Source organism: Brachyistius frenatus, unplaced genomic scaffold (assembly GCF_029030835.1).
Source record: "Brachyistius frenatus isolate BFR_SWC_R1_liver_20210118 unplaced genomic scaffold, ASM2903083v1 Contig_176, whole genome shotgun sequence".
NCBI classification, from domain to species: domain Eukaryota; kingdom Metazoa; phylum Chordata; class Actinopteri; family Embiotocidae; genus Brachyistius; species Brachyistius frenatus.
In genome coordinates, this window is record NW_027210775.1 from 133,753 (window position 1) to 156,258 (window position 22,506).

The following is a 22,506-nucleotide window of genomic DNA, read 5'->3' on the forward strand; positions in this document are numbered from 1 at the left end:
CGTCATCTCCTTTTCACACATCCCGGCGCCAACAAATATTGTAAGAAGAAAAGAGCCCTCGGCCGTCCACTCAGGCGACGAACGCGAGAATCAATCAGCGTGCCGGCAAATCGCAGTCAATTGATCTTCGTAAGAGCTCTCCGAAGCCTCGGATGAAGAGGAAGGCCATCGCGTCGTTTCCACAGCTGATCCTGCCGATGTGTGAAGTCAATACTGATTAAGTCAAAGATCCGGCCCGATGAAATATCAATCGGGCTGCTTTCAAGGCCTCGTTATCGTGCAGTAATTAGTCCGTCTATTTGTGAGGACTTCATCAAAACCGAGAGCTTGATACGGTACTAACATGTCGGAGAGCAGAAGAGCACCGAGTGTGACGACACGGTGAAGATCTCTGCTAATTCAACTCCGTGGAGGCCACACAGAAGCCGACTTCCCTTTAGGCTGCACGTCAACGTCACGACTGACACTTGAGTTTTACGTGACTGACACATGATGGAGGACTGAGCCGAAGGTGTGGTGGCTAAAAACAAACAGCGGTGCCCGAGAGCACACGATATTCAATCAAGCGAGAAATAAGGATCCGACAGTAAAACAAAAGCAGAGACCAGAAGCAACAGGTGGAAAACTGACGACGACAAACGGTGTCAAAACTCAAGAAATTAACCGTAGATGGTGTCGGGCTTAATCCTCGTCTCACTCCTTTCCTCATCATCCTTCCTCGTTGCCGTGGCGCTGCCGGTAGAACGGTCTCGTCATCTGCACAGGAACAGCTGTTCTCGAACCTAAAAATAACTCACAATCTGTTGTCCACTGCGAACAAAGCACCCCAAGTGCTGCGGTCCATCCGTCAGAGGGGTGTGGGAGGGGGGGGGGACCTGCCAGAACCGTTCAACAGATTCACACATAAAATTTAAGAACTGACCGCCATCGAATAACCGACAATGACATGAAGCCCGAGTGGCAAAATGGCTCGAGAAGATGGATGAGGGTCGAGGTGATCGGGTCTGGACCCGGTGGCCAAATGGTTACAGTGCAAACCAAAGACTTTATATACAATCACCACCGTTTTCCAGTGTCTTAAAGTGTAATACCACTGAAGGCCACTAGGGGCTGGCTTCAAAAAAACAAACAAACTGCTGAATAAGAGCTTGAGCCTCAAACAGCCCCTAATGGCCCTCGGTGGTATTGCACTTTAACACCAAAATGGCGACGGCCAAAATGCCAATCTGGAGGTTTCCCTGACATCACCAACGGATGACATCACGATGGGGTTGGACAACTTGCCCAAAGCAGGGAGTCCCCGGTTCGATTCCGGGACCAGGCGGACCCTTACTGCGTGGTCTTTCCCTATACTCGCCCTCATTTCCTATTAAGTGTCACTTCAAAATAAAGGCACAAAAATGCCCAAATAATAATGATTAAAAAAACATGCTTATGTGCTTAAATAATCGTACGGACAGAAAATCAACCAGGAGCAGATGTAATAATCACCTAATTATTTAAGTAATTTTATTAAGTAAAAAAAAATCGGAATATTCATTTGCTGCTTTTCCCTTTTATTTTTTGGATTGTTGGACCAAAAAAATAAATAAAAAAAGGCTCCACATTGGGCTCTGGGAACTTGCAATTGGTGTTTTATATACAAAAGAAATATCAATTAATGAGAAAAATAAATAACAAATTAGCTTATAATGAAAATATATACTGAAATGAAGCCGGAGATGTGACCACTGTGACTGTGATCCTGAAGTGGAGTCGTAAGAGTGCAGACGACAACTTGTCGCGCATCAGAGAGCCTCCGTCCATCAATACAACAAGTGTGTGTGTGTGTGTGTGTGTGTGTGTGTGTGTGTGTGTGTGTGTGTGTGTGTGTGTGTGTGTGTGTGTGTGTGTGTGTGTGTGTGTCCGTCCTCTCTCAGCACCAATCACCCACACAGGGATTAAAGCTCTTTAGAGCGACACCATAATCAGGCTGCTTTTTAATCTCTCGTCATCTTCTAAACTCTAAAAATGTTATGGCGGCGGTAATGTCTCCGTTACCCCCGGTGATCCCTCTCACGGTAGCCGACAAATTATACTGCTGCAGGCATTTATTAGTGTCTACTACACAAGACTACAATACAGCGTAGTACAATGCGGTAAAGGGATGCTGGCCCGACAGCTCTAGAAGCCTCTAACAGCTTTTAAAACCAGGAAAAGACACTTATTCCACATTATATAATATTCCAAATTCTGAGATAATATCTAGTTTAATATCTTAATATAAATTTATTTCCCAGCCCTAAATCAAAACTATTAAAAGTTTAAAACAAGTATGTCCTTGCAACCAATGTGTTTTAACAACATCAAAGTCACAGTACGACTCATTTTATTTCTGCACACAGATGTTTTGATATTTCCAGATGTCGTATTTGTCTTCTAATAATTCATAAATCCCTGTGAGTCATGAGAGTGGACGAGAAGGAGAAAATAAAATAAAGAAAGAAAGAAATAAAAGGGAGCTGGAGAAGTTTCTTCAGAGGGACAAAGGTCAGATTTTTATATCACACCAGTTTATCTCCCAGCTAGTCATTTTGAGCGTGCCCCCCCCCCCCGCCCCCACCACCACCACCCCGCCCCCCGGACGAGCCGTCTGAATCTCTGCACCTCTGGAGGACCCGAGTGGAAACGGTCGGTTACTAAAACTACCGGAGGAAGGGCACCTCGAAACTCTGCAGCTCAGAACGAAACACCGCGAATACAAAAGGAGAGCGGGAAGGATGCCGGCTGGGTGGGATGAGTGGACGCTTCTCTCCACAGGGTGCAGACCAGCTAATGAGTAATGAGAAACAGTCAATTATTTAGACTCATCATTCGGTGGCCGGCCGGCTTCTGTGGGCCAGAAGCTATGACCCCCTGTGAGAGAGCACACACACACACACACACACACACACACACACACACACACACACACACACACACCACAGGATGCCAACAGGACTTTCCGAATGTTTCATCACAGCTCAGTCAATTCTCAAAAGGAATTTAAGGAAAAGGTCAAGCGGGACGAAAAGAGAGATTTCTGGGTAAATCATATTTATTTCCCCGACAGGACACGAAGAAACTGGAAAACTGCAAGTGTAAACAAACTGACCGGAGATGACACATCAGCATTATTTTAATTTGCAGTAAAAAGGCTCCACAGGGAGATAAAGGAAGAGAAAAGTTCATTTACTGGCAAATTATTTTTTTGAGGTCCGCTCATTCTATTACAATATAAGCAAGGACGGGGGGAGGAAGAGGGAGGGATTAAACCGGAGAAGGAAGATCAGCACATCTATCACTGTCGCCGTGCAAAGTTAAAGCTCGGGTTGAAATCGCAGAGTTTGGCTCGCGTCAACACTTCAAGGACGCCGAAGAGAAAACGCCTCCTGTGGGCAGGTGAGGCGTCGGGGGAAGTCGGAGGGGAGAGGACATGAAGTGTTGTTAGGAGACGGAGGTGGGGCTTGGCATGGAAACATCCACGATGTTTGAACCCCAAAAAACACAAGCTATATTTAGAGTCGGTGTCCAGGGGGGCATCGCCACCGTGGAATACTTTTCAAAGAGGAGAAAATAAAATAAAAATGCTTCCAATCCTCATCCAGGACGTCTTTATGTAAATATAAACAGGTAAACTGTGATTAAGGCAGATTTCAGTGGGGCTCAGCTCACAACCCGCATCACTGCCAGCGGTGGATCTGACTGGAAACTATGACGATACTAAGTCCCGCCCACCGATAGCTGTAACCTGACTGCACCACAGGCCTGTCAATCAAACAGACACGCCCCCAAAAACAGGTCTTTTTGAATCTTCTTTTCTAATGAATGAGGGATTATTTTCAGATGGACCTCCAGAAAACTAAGAAGAAGGAGTGACTTTAGCTAACAACACCGAGATAACTGATGGACACATTTTATTCACTTTGGATTTGATGAGAGAAGTTGAATGGGAGTCTATGGAGCCGGAGGCTTTTTGGAGCCGACCTCTGGTGGCGCTCGGTGGTATTGCAGCTTAAGGCGCTTCTGCAGTCCCCCTTCCATCGAGCGAATAAGAGAGGCGGAGGTAAACAGAGGTAGAAGCACTTACCAGAAACACCCTGTAGGCATCTTTCCTGGAGATGGAGCCCCAGCACGGATCCGTGTCGTTGTACTTCACACTTCCAGCGCTGCAGGAGTGATTTCCACTGCAGGAACACAGACAGACCGAGCTTCACGTGAAACAGCCAGACCAATCACCGATCTACAGCATGAACTTTTATCCCAACTTTGAGATATAAAAAAGAAGAAAAATTCTACATTCTATAAAAAAAAACACCAAATCTGCCTGAGGAAAAGCTCGATGTTGTGAAAACTTAAAGAGGGTCTCCGTCTCGAACGCTGCCGTCGGACCGAGCTCGAGGAAAACCATCTGCTCCCGCTGCCGAGAACTTTGTGCCTTCAGGCGACGCAAACTGCTTCTGAAGTCTCCGTTACGATCCAACGTTTGTTCTCGCCGGAAGGTGATCGAGGTTCGGAACACAGTGGGGGAGTTTGATGCGATAAGACAACGTCAGCGTGCCGCGCCGCGGGACAGGAGGAGGTAGGACGGCTTCGTCAGAACAACAATTACAAGGAAGAAGAAGAAGGAGATATGAAAGAAACTTTGAGAATTAAAAGTTGAATTGACAACTTTCGTCAGAATCATTTAGCTTTGTGTCCGTCTGCTTTCGTCTATTTTACTTGTGATTTTGAGACTAAAACATGAGCAGAGATCTGATGAGGATCTGGTTCAGCAAAGATGTTGGTGACAGATTGAATCCCTGTTTCCACACTTAAACTGAGATTTTTCACACCCAAAAACAAGAGTGGATAAAAGTGAAAGTCTCAAATTTGAGCGAGGAGGAAGAGAATCGACCGTTCGAAAAGACATTAAAGCATTCAAGTGCAGCAGTTTACCGCCAGCAGCCACGTCGATATTTCACCCTCCTTCAGTTATCTGATCAAAATACAGTGCAAGTTTAACTGTATTAAAACAATACAGGAACAGCATGAACCTGATGTTTAATCAGCAGGGATCAAGCTGAGGAACCAGATTGTCATACCTACTGGTCAATATGTTAATTATGGTGACAATTTTGTTGTTTATGGACCAACAGAGTGCAACAACGAAGAGGTTAAGACACATCGTGTTGACTTGAGCTGCTGTCACAGCTAACATGTTTGGTCCGCACCCAAATTAGCAGATGGGAAAGCAACGTAACCAAATATTTGGAAGATGTTGATTTCTTTAGTGCGCTCACGGATCACATGTTTACGATGTGACAAAAACGTGAAGCTCGGTTCGGACTCTCGTGCTCCGACAGCGTCCGATTTACCCGGGTCATTCTGGGCGACGTTAAACACTGGACTCAGACAAAATAAAAAGGTGGTTGGTAATAAAGGATTTTCCCCCAAAACTTTTTGAAACTACCTGAAACTATCAAAAACATCGAAACTTTCACGGTCCCAAGTCTCACTGCAACAGCGCCTGAAGGGGAGAATGAGTTTTTCTGTGATCCAAGGGCCTCTGACGAGTCTATAACTGTATGAAATACCTCATTTCCACCCAGTCTGCAATAAAACCCTGTCTGGAAGCGAGTTTAACACGACGCAGAGGGAGGTGATCCGGCCTGAAGGCTTCTGTCAGCTCCGCTTTTATTGTCTCAATCTGGAGTTCAGCGGGTCACGACGGGACCGGATTGTGGGGACGGAGGGGGACGGACGAGACGAGGACAGACGGGCTTCGTCTCGCCAAAAGTGAAAAGAGGAAACATCGAGTTTTATTTCACAATAAATCCAGGTATTATTCTTACCAGGTGACCTCCATGAGCGATATCGGCACCGCTGCCGCGTAGATGGCCAGGTCTCCGTACAGATAGACGATGATGCAGATGTAAAACATGTTGACGCCAACTGAAAGACAAAATGTGTAAAAGTTTGAGACGTGACCGACTCGAGACTGTTTTCTCAGCAGATTCATAAAATACGCGACATCAAAAAAGGTGACGAGCAAAACGCTTTTTTTTTTTTTTCCCACCCAGCAGCCATCCAAACACTTCATGGTGAAATATGGCCGACGGACCATGCGTGTCCAACTTTACCTTCCGCGGTGCCATCTCTATTAAAACTCACTCCCATCTACACCTCCGCTCGTCTCATCCCTCCATCCCCTTTTTTTCTTCTGGGGAAGTCGATGCCCATCGTACGGGTTCAATGAAAAATATTAATGACTTTAATTTAAAAAAAACTAATCGCTCCACGAAGGAAGTTTTTTCACTCTCCATAGCAACGAGCTCTTAACCAGCTGCCCTCCTCCTTTTCCTCTTCCTCCTTTTCCTCCTCCGAGCCTTCACCGGCAGACAGATCAACAGCGCACATCCATCATCCTCTTCTCTTCTCAGACGGGGTTCAACCGTCCAACTGGACCTCTCGGTTAATTCATTATACTGCCGAGGAAATTAGAGCACAGAGTCCATTAAAAAGGAATAAAAGTTGACAGATTTGCAGCTTTATGAATGGCAGCGATTCTTTAACGGCTGAGGGTGCCCATCGGACCGTTGGTGTGATTGAAGTGGAAAAAGGGGATGTAAACAAAGAAGTCAGCTGACTGAAAACACAGAATCAGAATCCAACATTAAAGACCGGAGGCCCAACAGAGGGTTGTTTCCTTCACAGCCTCGTCCAGACAGTTTCCTGATAAATCGATTCATGATTCGGTCTACAAAGCGTCCGAAAATAATCTGCACGTTACAGTTTCCTCAGCAGTTTTTTGTTTATCTGTCAGTCCAACAATATTTCATTCACAACGATTAAAATCTAACAAAAGCAGCAAATCTTCATATCTGACCGGAGGGGAAAAGAAAATGGATAATTTTCTAATTTATGTGACTCTTATTAGAGCCTTGTTTTCACTGGCACCCGGTTATAATGTGTTAATACCTCCACAAGGTGGCGGTAATGCACCTAAAAGCTGTTTACCAAAAGCCGTTAAAGAGCAAAAGAAGAAGACGCTACGACCCCTGTTAAGAAAGAAAAGAATAAAACTGCATTTGTTTGTCCGACCAGTAAATGTGAGTTTGTCTCCATTATCTCATCAATCAATTCATTAATGAATTAGTTGAAAGCCTAAAAAGTCTCTTCAATACTTTGTTTTCTCCTTTTATATCCATAAAGGTAGAGTAGATATAAGTAATAATATATATTGTAGTTTAACTGAGCAGCACCACAAAACTAACTTTAAAAAGGTGAATCAACTTCTCTTTAAAATCAACAAAAATTTAACATTAAATTTTATATAACATTATATTTTCATGCTCCATTAAATATAACATACAGCATAAGAACATGTTAAAATTGTTGTCCAGCTTCAAACTCTGTCTCATTACCCATAATGCAGCACGAACACGGACAGGACGTATTCCCACCTCGGCTGCAGATAGGAGGCAGAAAAACGGGACGCTCCGTACTGCCGGTGAGCGATAGCAGGCGGAGAGTGCCGCTTGGCCGCGGGGATGCCGGCCTCCGCGGCGCTGTAACTAATATTTCCCAATTACTCCGAGCCGCAGGCAAAACACGGCTGCAAAACGGGTCTTCGCGCGGGAGCTCGGTAGTTTTGTCGAGCTGTGAAACGCATCTCGATCCATCAACACGTCGGCGCTGACTGACAGCGGACACGACGACCTGCATGTGAGGATACAATTTATTTATTTTTTAAAACACTGATGCCACGTTTAGATGTAGAAATACAGCAAAGACTCAACAGCACTGATAGACTGAGACTTTCAGGGATCCAATACTACATCATTTACAATAGTAAAACACTGTATTTCAATGAGTTTACTTCGACCTGTGCCGTAAGGTGGAAGTGTGTTTTGTTTAAAATGAGGCGTCACTGAAAACCGCTCAAATAAAGAAAAGTAAAGTACATTTTAACTTTTAATTTCCCCTCATTACTCTGTTTCTCTACTCATATTCAACCGGAGGGAAGTTTTGAGATAGTTCAATTAAAATATTTCACAAATCAAATCTAAATTGAACTGGGCCGCGAGGCAACAACACCATTAAACAACGTAAGTAAATAGGACTGAACCCGGTGAGGTGACGGCTCATTTAAGGTGCAGTAATGAAGTTATCATTGTTCTGGGGAGGAGAGGCAAAGAAGAAAACCCCAAAGAGTCTGATCGATGGCAGAGATTTTCATTTTAAAAATCTGATAGTGATGAAGCTGACCACCAGTTAACATCTTTAATTAGTCTGTTTTCTGTTTGGGAGAACTGGAAAAAGAGTCATACCTGTATACGTTATAAAAGCCAGCGCCCTCTGGTGGACGACCTGTGTAAATATGTAAATTAGACATTGTTATACTGCTTCGTTTTGATTCTTATCAACCAACAGAACGGACCTCGCTTGGTCTCATTTTGGGAAACAAATTAAGCCGTCGTGGAGCAGACTTCCATCCTGGGATGGAATTTGTGGTATTGATGAGTTGGGGTTGATCTCAGTTTGCCATTATAAACACACCCGACATTAAAATGCATCCCCTCCGAAAGCCAGCGCGGGAAACTGTTGCAGCAGCGGCTTATGGAAAATAATTTCGAATTCAAAGCCGAGGCAAACAAGACCATTTATCTTCCCAGTGGCTCGGGCACTCTTGACTTTCATTTTCCATGCTCAAGTATGACATTTAAAGTAAAAGTCAGTCAAGTATTAAAAATGGATGTGGCCCATGTTTGGCTCTCATTAAAAAGACAGTGGCCTGTGTTCCAGCGGGGTGAATTAGTATTCAGCGCCACGGCCCCTCCGCATGTCAGGCGAAGGGCGGCTCGCGTCGGAGAAACAATTGGCCGCCGTGCCATTCGGCACCACTTCATATCTCAAAAGGAAAGAAAAAGACTAGATGCTGATGCAAGGCTTCTGTTAGTCTCTGCTCTTTTGTGACTTTAACCAAAGTCGTCTTCTAATCAACTTTCAAATCGTCGATGTGAAGGTTATAGTAACACCTTTTCCACGGCGGTGCAGATAAACCAGCCCCCATCAACATTCCTGTCAGTGGCTGCGGGTCAGGCTGATACGATATCCGTGGCCTTATTCCAAGCCCGCCTCACTACCTCACCGCCACGTCAATTTCAGCCCAGGAGGAAGTCAAATGTCCTCTAAGAGCGCTGCTTCGACAGCAGGAGATGCCTTTTAATTGCCTGCGAAGGTGCAGGACGGAAAGACAGCGTGCGATCACGCCTGCAATTTATCATCTTGGAGGAAGGGGGGAGGCGGTGTGTTAAAATGTAATGTCCTGTAACTTGGGCACAGAATAATGGACTGGTTCTTCTTATTTACCTCCCTCTTCTCCACATCGGTTAAAGAACTGTCAGGCGATTTTGTTTTGCTCCACTTTAGAATCAAAGGGAACTTCTGGTTACCAGCTGTCAACATCTGTCCCCTCACTCCCATAATCCCTCGCAATTTAGGGTTGTTTCCTGGGGTTGGTTTGGATTAAGTGTCACTTCTACCAAACTGTACAGCCATTCCCTTTGGAGGAGGTCAGAAATTTACGTTTTCAGGGATGTTGTTGCATTTTTAAACGCTTTGGACATAAATTTTGTAGGTTTAATGCAGAACTATAAAATCTAGAAGCTCGCTGACCAGGAAACGGAGTCAGTACAAAGAGCAAAGCTTGCAACTAAAAGCTCTTTTCATCATCAATTAATCTGCTGATTATTTTTTCCATTAATCAATTAACTGTTGACTAAGTAAATAGTAGTTACTGGACATAACAGCAGTTCTGAGAACGTTCATGCGTAAATTTCTATGCATGTCTTGCAGAATTTGTGTATTATGCAGTATGCTTATGTTTTGTTTTAGTATATCGGTCCCAAACTAAAGCGTCGTATCAAACCTTGTAAACGACACCTTGCTTGACCCGTTATATCATTTGCACTTAAAAAGGGAAAGCTCACGTTCAGGTTTTGAAAACGGGAGGAAACGGGGGCAGGTCGTCGCCGTCGGGAGTCAAAGGAGCTGCGTTTCCCCCTTTTCTCCTCGTCCAGCATGTGCTGGGACTCGTGCCGGTCTTAATTCACATCTGATGAGAGTCACCGGGCAGCTGTCCAACCACACAGGGGAGAGAAAACTAATTTCCTTATTACCAATCGATACCTCCACGTGTCTCTATCACCTGCACACGGTCTGCAGAGGGAGAGGTCATCAGCAGAGAGATTTTTATTTTTTTTCCGGGGCACCTTTAACAGGCGGGACGGCGGAGTGAGTGATGGCACGCTGCAGCTTTAACGGCGGGAGCTGCACGGCGGCATGCATGAGTGCGTTCACACGTGTGGGTGTGAACATGAGCCCAGTGGATGTGTTGTCGCTACTACTAGTGTGTGTGTGTGTGTGTGTGTGTGTGTGTGTGTGTGTGTGTGTGTGTGTGTGTGTGTGTGTGTGTGTGTGTGCGTGTGTGTGTGTGCGTGTGCCGAGTGCTCCACCTACTGTTCAAACACTGAACAGCAGAAGATGTCAGCTCAAGATGATGTTGTGACCTTTTTTTGTTGTTCTTTTATTCGCTGCTACGACGAGGACGACGCAGACTGTTGAGTGACTCGCATCTGGTTACGAAGAGCCAGGTGGCTTAATGCGAGTGGACCGGAGAGAGGAGGAGGAGGAAGGAGGAGGAATGTCCTGCGTACGGACACGGCCGGGACAATACACTGATATGACTGAGGGATGTGAAGCCGCAGGGATCTCCGTCTCCAGTTCAACGTGATTCTGCTTTCAATCCACCAACCAGCAGTTAGCGGGAGGTTCATTAGCTCCCAAATCATTCAGGTGTTTGCCACCAGTACAGTTTTACACACACACACACACACACACACACACACACACACACACACACACACACACACACACACACACACACACACACACACACACACACACTTTGTCAGGGGATTTAACAGCCTTGATGGGGTCTCAAACAGGTAATTATAACCAAGGGCAATTTATCCATATATAATCACATCCAATTAAAGCGCCAGCAGCCTTCCTTTGTAAATGTGACATAAAAAAAATAAAAAACCTTCAGTACTCCTCCATAAATGTTACACGTGGCTAATGATGGGAGGTAATTGAATAACGGGCGGTGGGAGCAGGAAGCTGGAGGCGAGAGAGGAGTGTTACCTTTGTTGAAGAACATGGAGGCCATCTGACCCATCTCGATCCGCTCCACGATGTCGAAGTGGTCGACGTGACCGGATCGCTCTGTGGAAACGTACAAAAAAAAACAGAGGATCAATCTGATTCTTTATAAAGATATTAAGTATGTTGCATCACCAACCACATCAGGACTTTTTCCACCAACAGCTAAATATATCGTATCTCATCCTTTGCTTCTGCTTTCTTCATCTCCTGTCATGAAATACACTCTGTGAGCACTTCATTAGGAACAGCTGTAGCTGTCATACAAATAACTGTGATTAAATATCTAAAAGGTCGTGAGGAATAAACTCCACAAAAATAAGAAAATACACGACTGCGTCAAAACCCTTTTTTGCAGCGATGCAAATTTGTAACGGTTGCAAGATTTGTTAAAATAAATCAAAAATAAAAAGGAAGATTCGACAAGATTTGCAGCTGTCGATTGTTCAGGGGAAAAAAATGATGCCCTCAACATTTCTTCAGCAACAAGAGAAAAGGGAAGAAGAAGAAGAAGAAGAAGAAGAAGAAGAAGAAGAAGAAGAAGAAGAAGAAGAAGAAGAAGAAGAAGAAGCTCCATTCTGCAGGTTTTTACCTGATTGGTTGATTGCATTTGATAAACGGGTGCACAGGTGTTCCTCATAAAAGAGCTAAGAGTGTAAATGATGCTGTGAACTTCCTGTTTACAGGTAAACAAAGGGGTGTTTGTTTCACAATACTCACGCTGGGACAGGATGGGCTTGGTCTCCGGCTCCGCCCGCCCTCGGGCCACGACGTCGTCGTCGGAGTACTCGGAGGTGGAGTCGCTGTCGTTGACCTGCGGAGGAAACGATACGAACGTTTAAAAGCTGCCCTAATTTCACAGCATAAACAACAGTCAGTTTACAAGCTATTAGCGTTTATTTTCTCCGTATGTGACGGAGGTGAGGGGGTGTGGGGGTGCAACATCTGGAAATTACAAGGCAACAGCTGTGCAGCGAGTTTGGAGGACGGAGGAGCTCTCGGTTCACACCAATCACAGACCCGCACGTCGCTTTTTATCATTTTCACAGAAGATTCTCTGCAGATTAATGTCAATTAACTGCCAGCGATGGCGAGGAGTGTCATCATCTGAATAAACGACCGAGAGAGGAGGAGGAGCAGGAGGAGGAGGAAGAGGAGGAGTAAACAAACAACTAGCAAACAACAGCAGCAACCCGCCAAAATAAGAGATTAACACAAGCGGCCGCGGAAGACAATCTGACTTTAATTAAAGCAGCGACACATAATTGAAGTGAAACACCAGGATGAGCAGCGGGACATTTGTCACTTTAACATTTTACATGAAGGATTTTGTTTTTAATAGTAAATGTAGGATGAATATGTGTTTATTCCTGTTTGGAAATCAACAACTTATGAACTAAACATGTTATAGGAATGACTTTGTGTCTCTTTTGCTGTCCTGAATTTTTCACACGACTCGAGCTTTTACAAAAATATTGATCCAGTCTGCAGTCATCCTGAGGTTCCAGCAGAGGGCAGCGATGACTCCCAAACCGGAGTCAAATACTGTTTAATCAGGACTTCACTTTGCTGCAGATGCAACACAACAAGGCAGTAAAAACACCTGCTCTGAAAACCCATCATGATGCATCACTGTAAAAAAACATCCTATATTTCTGTTAATAGTCATCACTCAAGCAGAGGGAAATAAAAACGCATTTCCACTTCCATCCCTCCCTTGTTTTCCATTACGTGGGAGGAAAATTATGAATCGGTTTCGGGCCGGCCGATCGTCCTCGGGCTCGTAACCCCTCAGCTGGAAACCCGCAGGTATTAAGGGAAATGACTTCTGCACCGAGGGGGAAACAAAGAGCCAGTCGGAGAGCACAAAGTCTCTTTTTATTCTCGGTCAAAGTAAAAATGATTTAAGACTCCGGCTTCATAGCAATTTCTTTTAGACGGGCGGCAAGAGGCGCATTTCACTCCTGCTGGAGTTGGGCAATAAAATAACAACAGCCTTCAGAATAAAAGAATACAGCTTCCTATTAAAAATGAGGAAAATTATTCTCAGGCTTTAAAGCTTAAATATTGGGCAGTCAAGTGTGTTTTACAAGGACAGAAATGAAAACAGTCATTGTTCCTCCTGTGAAGAGCCTCGGATGTTGAAGAGGAGGAGATAAACCCTGATGTGAAAGGACGGTCAGGTTTTGAGCTGCAGAAACACCGTGAACTTCAACAAACTGAGGTTTTATTTCATGTTTAACAGCTTAAATATCTGAAAGGATGTCAGACCGGTTGAGCCTCAGTTCACTCATAATTTAGAAATTCTTGTTTTGTGTACAACTAAATCAAAAAGCAGTTTGATTACTGGTTGGATCTCATTCAAATGTTTGTAAACAGGTTTAGGACTAGACAACTCTGACTTTTCATTTAATTCATATCTTTTTTTTTTTTTTATTTCATATTTCATTCAGTTCAGTTAAGATTATTGAATCATGATGAGTATCATCAGTTTAAAGTCATTTAAAAAGCCCCTGTAATTAAAAGCAAGTCCGATTTTTTTATTTCATCGAGTTTTCCGCCCTTGTTGCACTTTTTTTTTTATTTCCTGTTTTTAACAGCACATCAAGGGGTCGTGTGTAACTATAATATTTTTCTGAGGAAAGTCAATCTGAGTGGCTAAAAATTGCTAAAATTTGGGTGGTGACCAACCATCTTGTTTTTTTTTTGAGCCAGAAGTGACCATATTTGGATGAGTTGGGGAGGAGCGAGGGGCGGACATGACTCCATCTCCAAGGACGCTATGCCCCGCCCACATTTACTGACTTTGTATTTCAGAAGAGGAGCCTGAAGCTTTTTGAATGGGAGTCTATTGCAGCCAGAGGTTTTTTTTAAACCAGCCCCTAGTGGCCCTCTGTGGTATTACACTTACTTCCAGACTCACCTCCAGTTCTATGAGTCATTTCAGAATAAATGTTCTTCAAAATAAAGTATTTAAGAAGATTTTCACTAGTTTCTTTTGCAGCTATAAAACAAAACAGGGTGGTTCTTATCTTATTGATCTGTCCTGTAACGTAGCTCAAAAATATTTCTTCATGTTTGCTATGACGCAGAGTGTTTCACAGGTTTATCGCTGTTAAAAAAAAGTGACTCTCGTTCTGTTATTAGCTGCTTCAACAAGTCAGAAGACGACCTGTGAGCACGTTAACCAGAACTAACTGTGCTGCATTAGTTCTACTGTCTTTTTTTGCCTGCGGGTTGTAAATAGTGTTTGGCTTAATGTCATATTAGATAAACTCCCCCTGACAGGAAGGAATATTTGCTCGTTTAATATTTGGTTTGTCTGACACGGCGAATGGAGAACCATCCGTCCAGCCGACATCCTATTAAAGATATTTACATATAGAGTAAGACTCCGCTTCTTTCTCGGGGTGTGTTATCTCACCTCCTCCTGCTCCCTCCTCTTCCAGCGCAGCTGAGCGTTGGCCGCCGCCATCGCCTCGATCACGAAGGTGGTGGTCATGTAGCTGGGAGAGGGGGAGGGGGAGGGGGGGGTAACAGACGGGTGAAGGAGACGGTTTTAACAACATGGATGTGGAAATTAATAAATATGATAACAAGACCTTTACTTTCACACTTCAACCACATTCTTGTGTGGACTTTAAATTTGACTCTTTTAATTAAGAGTCTGAATACTTCCTTAAAACATTTCGGTGATATCAAAGTGAAAGATTGATGACTTATTCAACGGCTATTAATCTTAATTCAGTTATTTTTGTATTTCGTTTTGTTTTTATATTCTTGTTTTGTCCTTTAATTGCTGATTTTTGGGGCAAATTTATTTAAAAAACAACAACATTAAAACACTAAAAGGATTAACCTCTGCCATTAAAGTCTGAATAATTGTGTTCAGCAGAGAGCGAACATCTTATTTAAATAGAATTGTTCTGTTAAAATGATAAAAAAATAAATAATTGAAACTGGGAAAGAAGGCAGATTTAGGAGAAAGTGTCAATCAAACAAACAAATCCATCGTCCCTGCTGACGCGCAAAACTTTTATTCTGAAATTCAAGTCGTTTCAGAACCAGACTCACCTCATAAATCCCAGAAAGGTGATGAGCGCCATGCTGACCACCCAACCGGCTGCAGCGAAGGCTTTGGGCATCGTCAGAGCACCCGTTCCTACGATCAGGTTGAACATATACACCAGCCCCACCTGGAGGGGAAACGAGGGGAAGGTGAAGAAACGTCTAACGCGACCCTGCTGGTGTTTAACTGGAACGTTTTTCTTCTAAACTCCACCAGACAGAAATCCAAAACCTAAAACCTTAATAGATGTCGTTGATTTTCCTGCAAGACTGAACTTAAAGGTTTTGACATAAAGACAAAAACATCATCGGCATATTGAGAGATTTTAAGGATTTGATAAGTTTATCATCCTCTCTGTGCTTGTCCGGTCTGGGTTTATTAAAGTAGTCGTAACAGATTCCAGTATCATGTGCTTCTCCGAACTCTGGTTCATAAAGATCAAACTACTGGCTGGAAGAATCCACCATTGTCAAGGGAGACGACCAGGCTAATTGGGCAGCACTTACACTATCGGGTAGCAGAGTGCTTTAATGATTCAAAGCTTTAGCTTCCTGGGAAAAAAACAAAAAAAACTTCTAATCAGCAGAAGTGAATCTTTGTGGCGAAGTCACACGGAAGTCAGCGGCTTTGCAAAATGAGTTGTCAGACCTGAGACTATAAAGAGGCCGGGGGTGAGTAAAACCAAAAAGATGAGTAAGCATTCATGTTTCCTCTTTCACTATATTGTCATATGCACAATGCCCCACTGACAAAGATATTAACCTAAAGAAATGCTCCTTCAAATAAACTACTTTCTTTTACAATGTGTATTAATAATGACTGGTCGACTTTACTGGGTGAAGACAGTGCAGCTGATTGGGTCAAAGTTCAGGAATTTGAAAAACAACTTAAAAAGCTTTTAAATATTTAATATATATATATTTTTTTTAAAGTGTTCTGCATTGTACTCACAAATGCGGAGTAGGGCTCCCCGGTGTCTGTAATGCCACCTGCCATGGTTGGTGACTACGGAAACACACAAACACAAAGAAACAGACAAGTTTGTCCTCCAGACTTTAAAATTCACATTTGCTTTGCTGGCATGCACATCGCGGAAGTATAGCATTCAAAATAAAGGCTGTGAAATGTTTCTGGCGAGAGGAAAAATAACTCCAATCTCATTTCATGCAATTTAAGTTTGATTTCAACTGTGGCAAAAAAAAAAACACAGAGAGAGAGAGAGAGAGAGAGAGAGAGAGAGAGATTTTTTTTTTTTTTTTTTTTTTTTTTTTTTTTTTTTTTTTTTTTTTTTTTTTTTTTTTTTGTCGGTTGGAAATCTAAGAAGGAACATTTTTTAAATTATAAGAACAGCTGTTTAATTCGGCATGAACACGAGCCAGTAAGCGTGACGTATTTCAAAATAAAAGTCAAACGTATTCTGTGTTGAGGAGCCTGAAAGGTTAACGTCACGTGAGCAGTTATTTCGTCTGGATGACGTCTTGTTGCTACGTTGTCGTTGTTGTTGTTGTTGTTATCATAAACTCTAATCAAAGTGGCGTTTGTGGGTTTTATCTTGCAGCTGGCTTTGCGCGGGGTGTCGAAAGACAAAAGTAAACAGTGCCGCTCACCTTCCCGTTTCCAGTCCGTCCTGCTAACGTAGCTGCTCGGCTAGCAGCGCGACGACCGCGTCCGCTCGATCAAACCCTCACGAGCGAGCCGGAAGAGACCCGCCGGGCCGACATCAGCTGCTCGTCGCCGTCGGACAGTCGGAGGGACGTCGGCGTCAACACGTGAAACACGTTCCCGCGAGCCTCTTAGCTAACTTAGGCAATAAACTAACCAACCAGCTGACCCGCTTCCGCGTGGCCGCGCTACTTTTAATACTAACTCTCACTTCCGGTACTCACTTTCAAAGTAAAACTTTTTTTTTTGTCGTGCGCGGTTTCCGAACTGTACCTGATATAATCAAGCTTTTATTTTGGAGAATTATAAAACATCCGGTTTTGTTATTGTTCTATCGAACTTGATGCTGCAGGTAAGCGGTTTGCTCGGTTTGTTGTTGGTGCGTTGTTTTTGTTTACCAATGTCGTTGCACACTGTAACACTATGCTCACTATTACTGGGGAGTGTTACTCTCACTGTACTCTAAAATACATGACGACCTGCTCGTTAAATCAGCAGCTGCTTGCATCGTTTTGTTACGGGTTTGTTTCAACCCCGCCCCTCCCTACTGCCTCGGTTCTCAAAACGACCGAACCCTTCAACAGCATGTTGTCATATGACACGTATACATATCATATGATCAGTCCATGACACGTGTGAAGTAAAAAAAAAAAAAAACATCAATAAATGAGCATGATTAATTAAAGACTAAATTATTATATAAACTGGATTAGTAAGCGATCATTAAATTTGTATTTCTGTATTTATTCATTTCTATATTATTTTTTTCCCCTGTTTTTGTAATCATTCATTGGTCCTAGAGTTATCCCATATAATACACTTTTGCACTCCAGTAATCACCTAACTCACATTGTTTGTAGCTCTAACCTAACAAGAAGAAATAAAAACAAACTACAGTCCAATATTTTTATTGTTTCACAACCTTATTTTGAGCTTAATAAACAAATAATTCAGCCATTCATTCCAGTGGAGACCGAGCATTTATAACACACCATCTTTTTCATGCTATAATCTGAAGAAGGAAAAGCTGCAGAGACATCTATAGAGGACGGCTGGTCTGAATTAGCAATGTTAATGCCCAGGTAATATTTTGTTATTAAAAACCTTGTTATGGTGAAATAAGAGCACTGGCTGGTTTTATCTAACCACTAAATAAAATCACTTGTTTAATCCACTTCACATACATGATCCACCCAAAAATTACAACAGTAAGAAAATAAAAGACAAAGTACACGATGTCAATGGTGTAAGCCAGTTTTCTGTAGCATCTCGACTTTCCCTTGTCTCGGTCAGGTTTTCCAGCTCGCTGTCGAGCCGCCTTCACCTCGTCCAGGATCAGTTTCAGCAGGTCGCGGTCACCGGGCCGATCCGAAGGACGGTAACTCTTCTCCGGTTTAACCGGGCCTTTCTCTTCAACTCCAGCAGCCTCTGTGGGGGAAACAGGGAAGATCACATTTTTATTCGTCAGACCTCAGGACAGTTTTCCGCTTCACCTCAGTCCATCCTCAATGATCTCCGGTCCAGAGAAGGCGGCGGTGTTTCTGGATCATGTTTATATCTGGTTTCTTCTTTGGAGAGTTTTAACCTGCATTTGTGGATTGTTTGAACACAAATAATGGTTTTCAGAAGTGTTCCTGAGCCCATGCAGTGATTTCCATCTACAGGATCGTGTCTGTTTTTAATGCAATGCTGCCCAAAGATCATAGAGTTGTCCCTTTCGTACAGAAATTCTCTGAATCTTTTAATTATATTTTGAACCGTAGACGATGAAATCCACTAATTCTTTGTAATTTTACGTTGAGGAACATTATTCTTAAATTGTTGCACTATTTTCCCACAGTCTTTGAACCTCTCCCCATCTTCACTGCTGAGACTCTGCTTCTCTGAAATTCTCCTTTTATACCCAATAATGTTACCAACCTGTTGCCATGGTAACCTAATTAGTTGTGAGATGTTCCACCAGATGTTTTTTTGTTGTTGTTGTTTTTTTGTAGCATTACATAACATTTTCCAGTCTTCTGTTGCGCCTGTCTCAACTTTTTTGAGACGTGCTGCTGCCATCAAATTCAAAATGAGCATTTATTTTACAGAAAATATTAAAAGGTAACAGTTTTAACATTTGATCCGTTGTCTTCAGTCTATTTTTAATTAAATATTTGCATTCTGTTTTTATCTACATTTCACACAGCGTCCCATCTTTTTGGGAAACAAAGTTGTAAAAGCTTGTTGCATCATCTTAGTGTGTGTAATCATCTGTGAAGTAACTGAAGCTGTCATGGAAGTATAAAGTAGAATCAAATAAACTGTGTCTATTCAAATCTATCGCTGTTTCCATCAATGTATAAATGTTTTTGTGTGGAATCGTACCTGCGCTCGGCTCGGCTTCCAGCTGAACATCCACCCGGACGTCCTCGGAGCTTCGAGCCTCCTCGCTGCACTGACTCTCGAGGTCGACTAGGAAGCTCACCAGCATGACCTCCAGGACGCTCAGCCCCACCAGGGCGAACACGGCAATAAAGTAGATGGCTGGAAACGAAGACGCGGAGACGTTAGCGGCCGGCGTGACGCCGAACACGGTCAAACCTCTGCTCGAGCCGCTCACCGATCATCGGCAGGTTCTCTTCGGTGGAGGGCAGCATGTCCTGCAGGATCAGCAGTAAGAGGGAGATGGACAGCAGCACGGTCACCTTGAAGCTCAGCTTTTCGCCTCTGGCCTCGTTGATGAAGAAGGAGGCCAAATCCAGGACCAGCAAATAGAACAGGGGGAAGATGAGGTTGATGACGTACAGCATCGGTTTCCTCTCGAATGACACCTGTAAAAACAGATTATTCAAACACTTGGAAAACGAAGGTGATCTGTGATCTAAACGTCATTAAAAAAAATATCTTCTTACCATGTAAATGAGTTCGCTTTCATGTTCGCCATCATAGGGGACAATTTCTTGGGAAATGTCCAAACTCTTGAGTTTCCACTCTCCCTGTGTGATCATGATGCGCTCAGAGATGAACGACAGGGTTGTTTTGTTGTTGACCGTTCCCAGCATTATACTTCTCACTGCGCAGACAATTAAATAAAGCGTTGAATAGTTGTATTTTAGTTGCATGTAAAATAATGGCTGCAGTTCGATTTACCGTTGCCGCTCATGGACCAGTAGGTGATGTTACAATTCTGCGTGTCGAAGGGGAACAGATTGAGGTTGAACTGGCAGGTGTAGGTGAGCCGCTGCCGGGCCTCTACGCTCATCGTGCCGCTCGGAGACACGGTGACAAACGGGCTTTTTTGAACGGTCCCGGTATCGGAAGCACTGATGGAACAAAAGAGGAACATTTTCTCTCGGTTAGCTTTTCGATATACGCGCTCGTCTTCATCAAAAACTGCTCACAGATACAAACGTTTTATCAGTAAACTTTCTGAGATCTAGTCACACCACATATCATCAGGATTTTTAATTTAGCAGCTGAATATTGTTCATAAATGTTGTTTGCAATTGGGTGTCTCGCTGAAGCGTGTAATGCACCCGTCTATCCACTAGAGGGCTGCGTGTCAGTGTCACGGGATAACGTGCGCGGAGGAACGAGGTCGGGAATGGTTGGATGGAACGAATACACGACTTTCACGAATCGAGTTCACGAGAGAGAAAAAAATCAATGGGGATTTTTTTTTGGAGTAATATAAGTTAAAATTTGTACTTACATAACAAATATAACTAGTTAGCATACGTTAAATAACTTACATGTACGTCACGTTTTTTGACAAAAAAAAAAACTTATTCTAACCTAAACTATGATCTTCGCCAAAACCAAACTAGGCCGCTATCTTTAGGCATCTTACTTTACAAAGAAAACATGACACTGACACACGGCGCCCTCTAGTGGACTGGCGTTTGTATTACATGCTTTGGCATGATACTGGGTTGGTTTCATTTAGTTCAATACATTTTTACAAAAATGTTCTCTTGTACATCATTTTAATACAAATTCACCAACATTTCATCTGCAGCATGAGAATTGAAAACTTGTTTTTCACGAATATGATCGCGTGGGTACAAGCGGGACTTCTGTAACGAATCGTACGTACTCCTCTTGGATGCTGATATCTGGGATCCAGACCTTCGATCTCGGGATGGTCAGCGAGTCAATCCCACAGAAGTCCGACGGATTCCAGGTGAGGAATTCATTTGTCCAACGCTGCAAATAAAATAAAAAATAAAAAAATAGGAAAAAGCATCTTTGACACAGGCTGATGAGTGATGAGAACTTTAATGTGTACTTTAAGTTGATAAATCGGATTGAAAACGTGTCTTTAACGTGCCTCTGCAGAGACTTACTATATTGAGCCAGATGTGAGCCGTCACCGTTTGAGACTTCTCGTCCTGCAGACAACCAGCAGCACCGAGGTCGCAGTTAAAGGGCAATTACAACAAGTTTTTAGACAGATTTATCATTATATTAAATACATCTTTCATAGGTATTAAATGTAACACTTTACAGTAGGGTACACTAATTATCATTAATTCATTAAAAACACATGAATTAAAGCAGTTTATCATGTTTGTGTTCACCATCTATTGTGTACAATTATTTCATTTTTACCTACAATAGATCATAAAGATTAAATGTTCACTACTTTCTTTTTAAGGACCACAAACATGATGAACTCATGAGTAACTAATACTTAATTGGTCACGATGTGTTTTGTGTTGCAGACTTTGGTTCACAAGTCCAAAATCGTTTGCACAGAGTTCCTGATGATCATGTTTAATAAATCAATTCTTCATGATGGCTGTACTCACCTTAGTTAATGCTGTAATTAATGTGTTGTTCATACATTGAAGACTTCCTGATGATTTATGAGACATTAACGCATTAATTAATGTTTAATTCAGAAGTGTTTCTGTATATTTCCTCCTTTCAACTTTGTAAACTTACGGTGTCGAGTCACAGCTTATTTCATGTACACAATCTTGAATTTTTCTTGTTGCATGTTTTAATCAAAAATAAATCAAATTTCTTCACACCCCTGTCCGACATATCGACTCTTTTTACTTCCTCATATCAGTCAGGCTGTAATATTTTGGGGTTTTTAAGTGACCTGAGCCGTTACTGGCTCCCTGTGAGAGCTCAGACCAGAGAGGACCGTGAAGACACTCACCACCTTTAAGATGCCGTACACCAACATGTCCAGCTGCACCAGGGTGGAGGCGGTCCAGTTCTTCACGGGTCGAGCCATTTCCAGAAGGGCGTTTGTTTCGGTCAGGTTGAAGTGTTCCAGCAGGACGGAGTAGGAGCAGTCCGACGTCTGACTGCTGGAGACACCTGAAGGAAGCAGATCGAAAAATCTGTACGAGCCTTCCAACTTTTATAAACAACATTATGCGTTATTATTGAAGTTTACTAAAATATAACTCACAAGTTAAAGCCAGAAGAGCGAGAGTCCTCAGAGCCGCCATGGCTTCAAGCTCAGTCTCAGTCAAACCCCTCTTAAAGCTGCTTATATACACAACCATACAAAAGTGCGGATGAGACGTCTATACATCAAATTAATTGTG

General features: G+C 43.0%; 2 protein-coding genes across 2 annotated transcripts in view; both read right to left on the bottom strand.

The window, feature by feature from the left end:
* The window catches only part of tmem104 (transmembrane protein 104), a 42,280-nt gene extending 25,127 nt beyond the window's left edge, over positions 1-17,153 (bottom strand). Inside the window, exons 1-8 of the mRNA XM_069717540.1 lie at positions 16,903-17,153; positions 16,247-16,300; positions 15,301-15,422; positions 14,651-14,732; positions 11,947-12,040; positions 11,209-11,289; positions 5,853-5,952; positions 4,109-4,205 (exon numbers count right to left, since the gene is read on the bottom strand). Of these exons, the coding sequence (XP_069573641.1) occupies positions 4,109-4,205; positions 5,853-5,952; positions 11,209-11,289; positions 11,947-12,040; positions 14,651-14,732; positions 15,301-15,422; positions 16,247-16,291 (621 nt within the window). The 5' untranslated portion in view covers positions 16,292-16,300; positions 16,903-17,153. The remainder of the gene's footprint in view (positions 1-4,108; positions 4,206-5,852; positions 5,953-11,208; positions 11,290-11,946; positions 12,041-14,650; positions 14,733-15,300; positions 15,423-16,246; positions 16,301-16,902) is intronic.
* Positions 17,154-17,895: 742 nt separating this feature from the next.
* LOC138632193 (5-hydroxytryptamine receptor 3A-like) lies at positions 17,896-22,407 on the bottom strand. The gene is made up of 9 exons (XM_069717542.1): positions 22,368-22,407; positions 22,110-22,273; positions 21,286-21,330; positions 21,036-21,145; positions 20,090-20,262; positions 19,852-20,012; positions 19,560-19,770; positions 19,325-19,483; positions 17,896-18,385 (listed from the first exon to the last, which is right to left on the bottom strand). Exons 1-9 carry the CDS (start codon positions 22,405-22,407, stop codon positions 18,099-18,101), a joined length of 1,350 nt encoding a protein of 449 aa, XP_069573643.1. The 3' UTR covers positions 17,896-18,098.
* Positions 22,408-22,506: the final 99 nt, after the last annotated feature.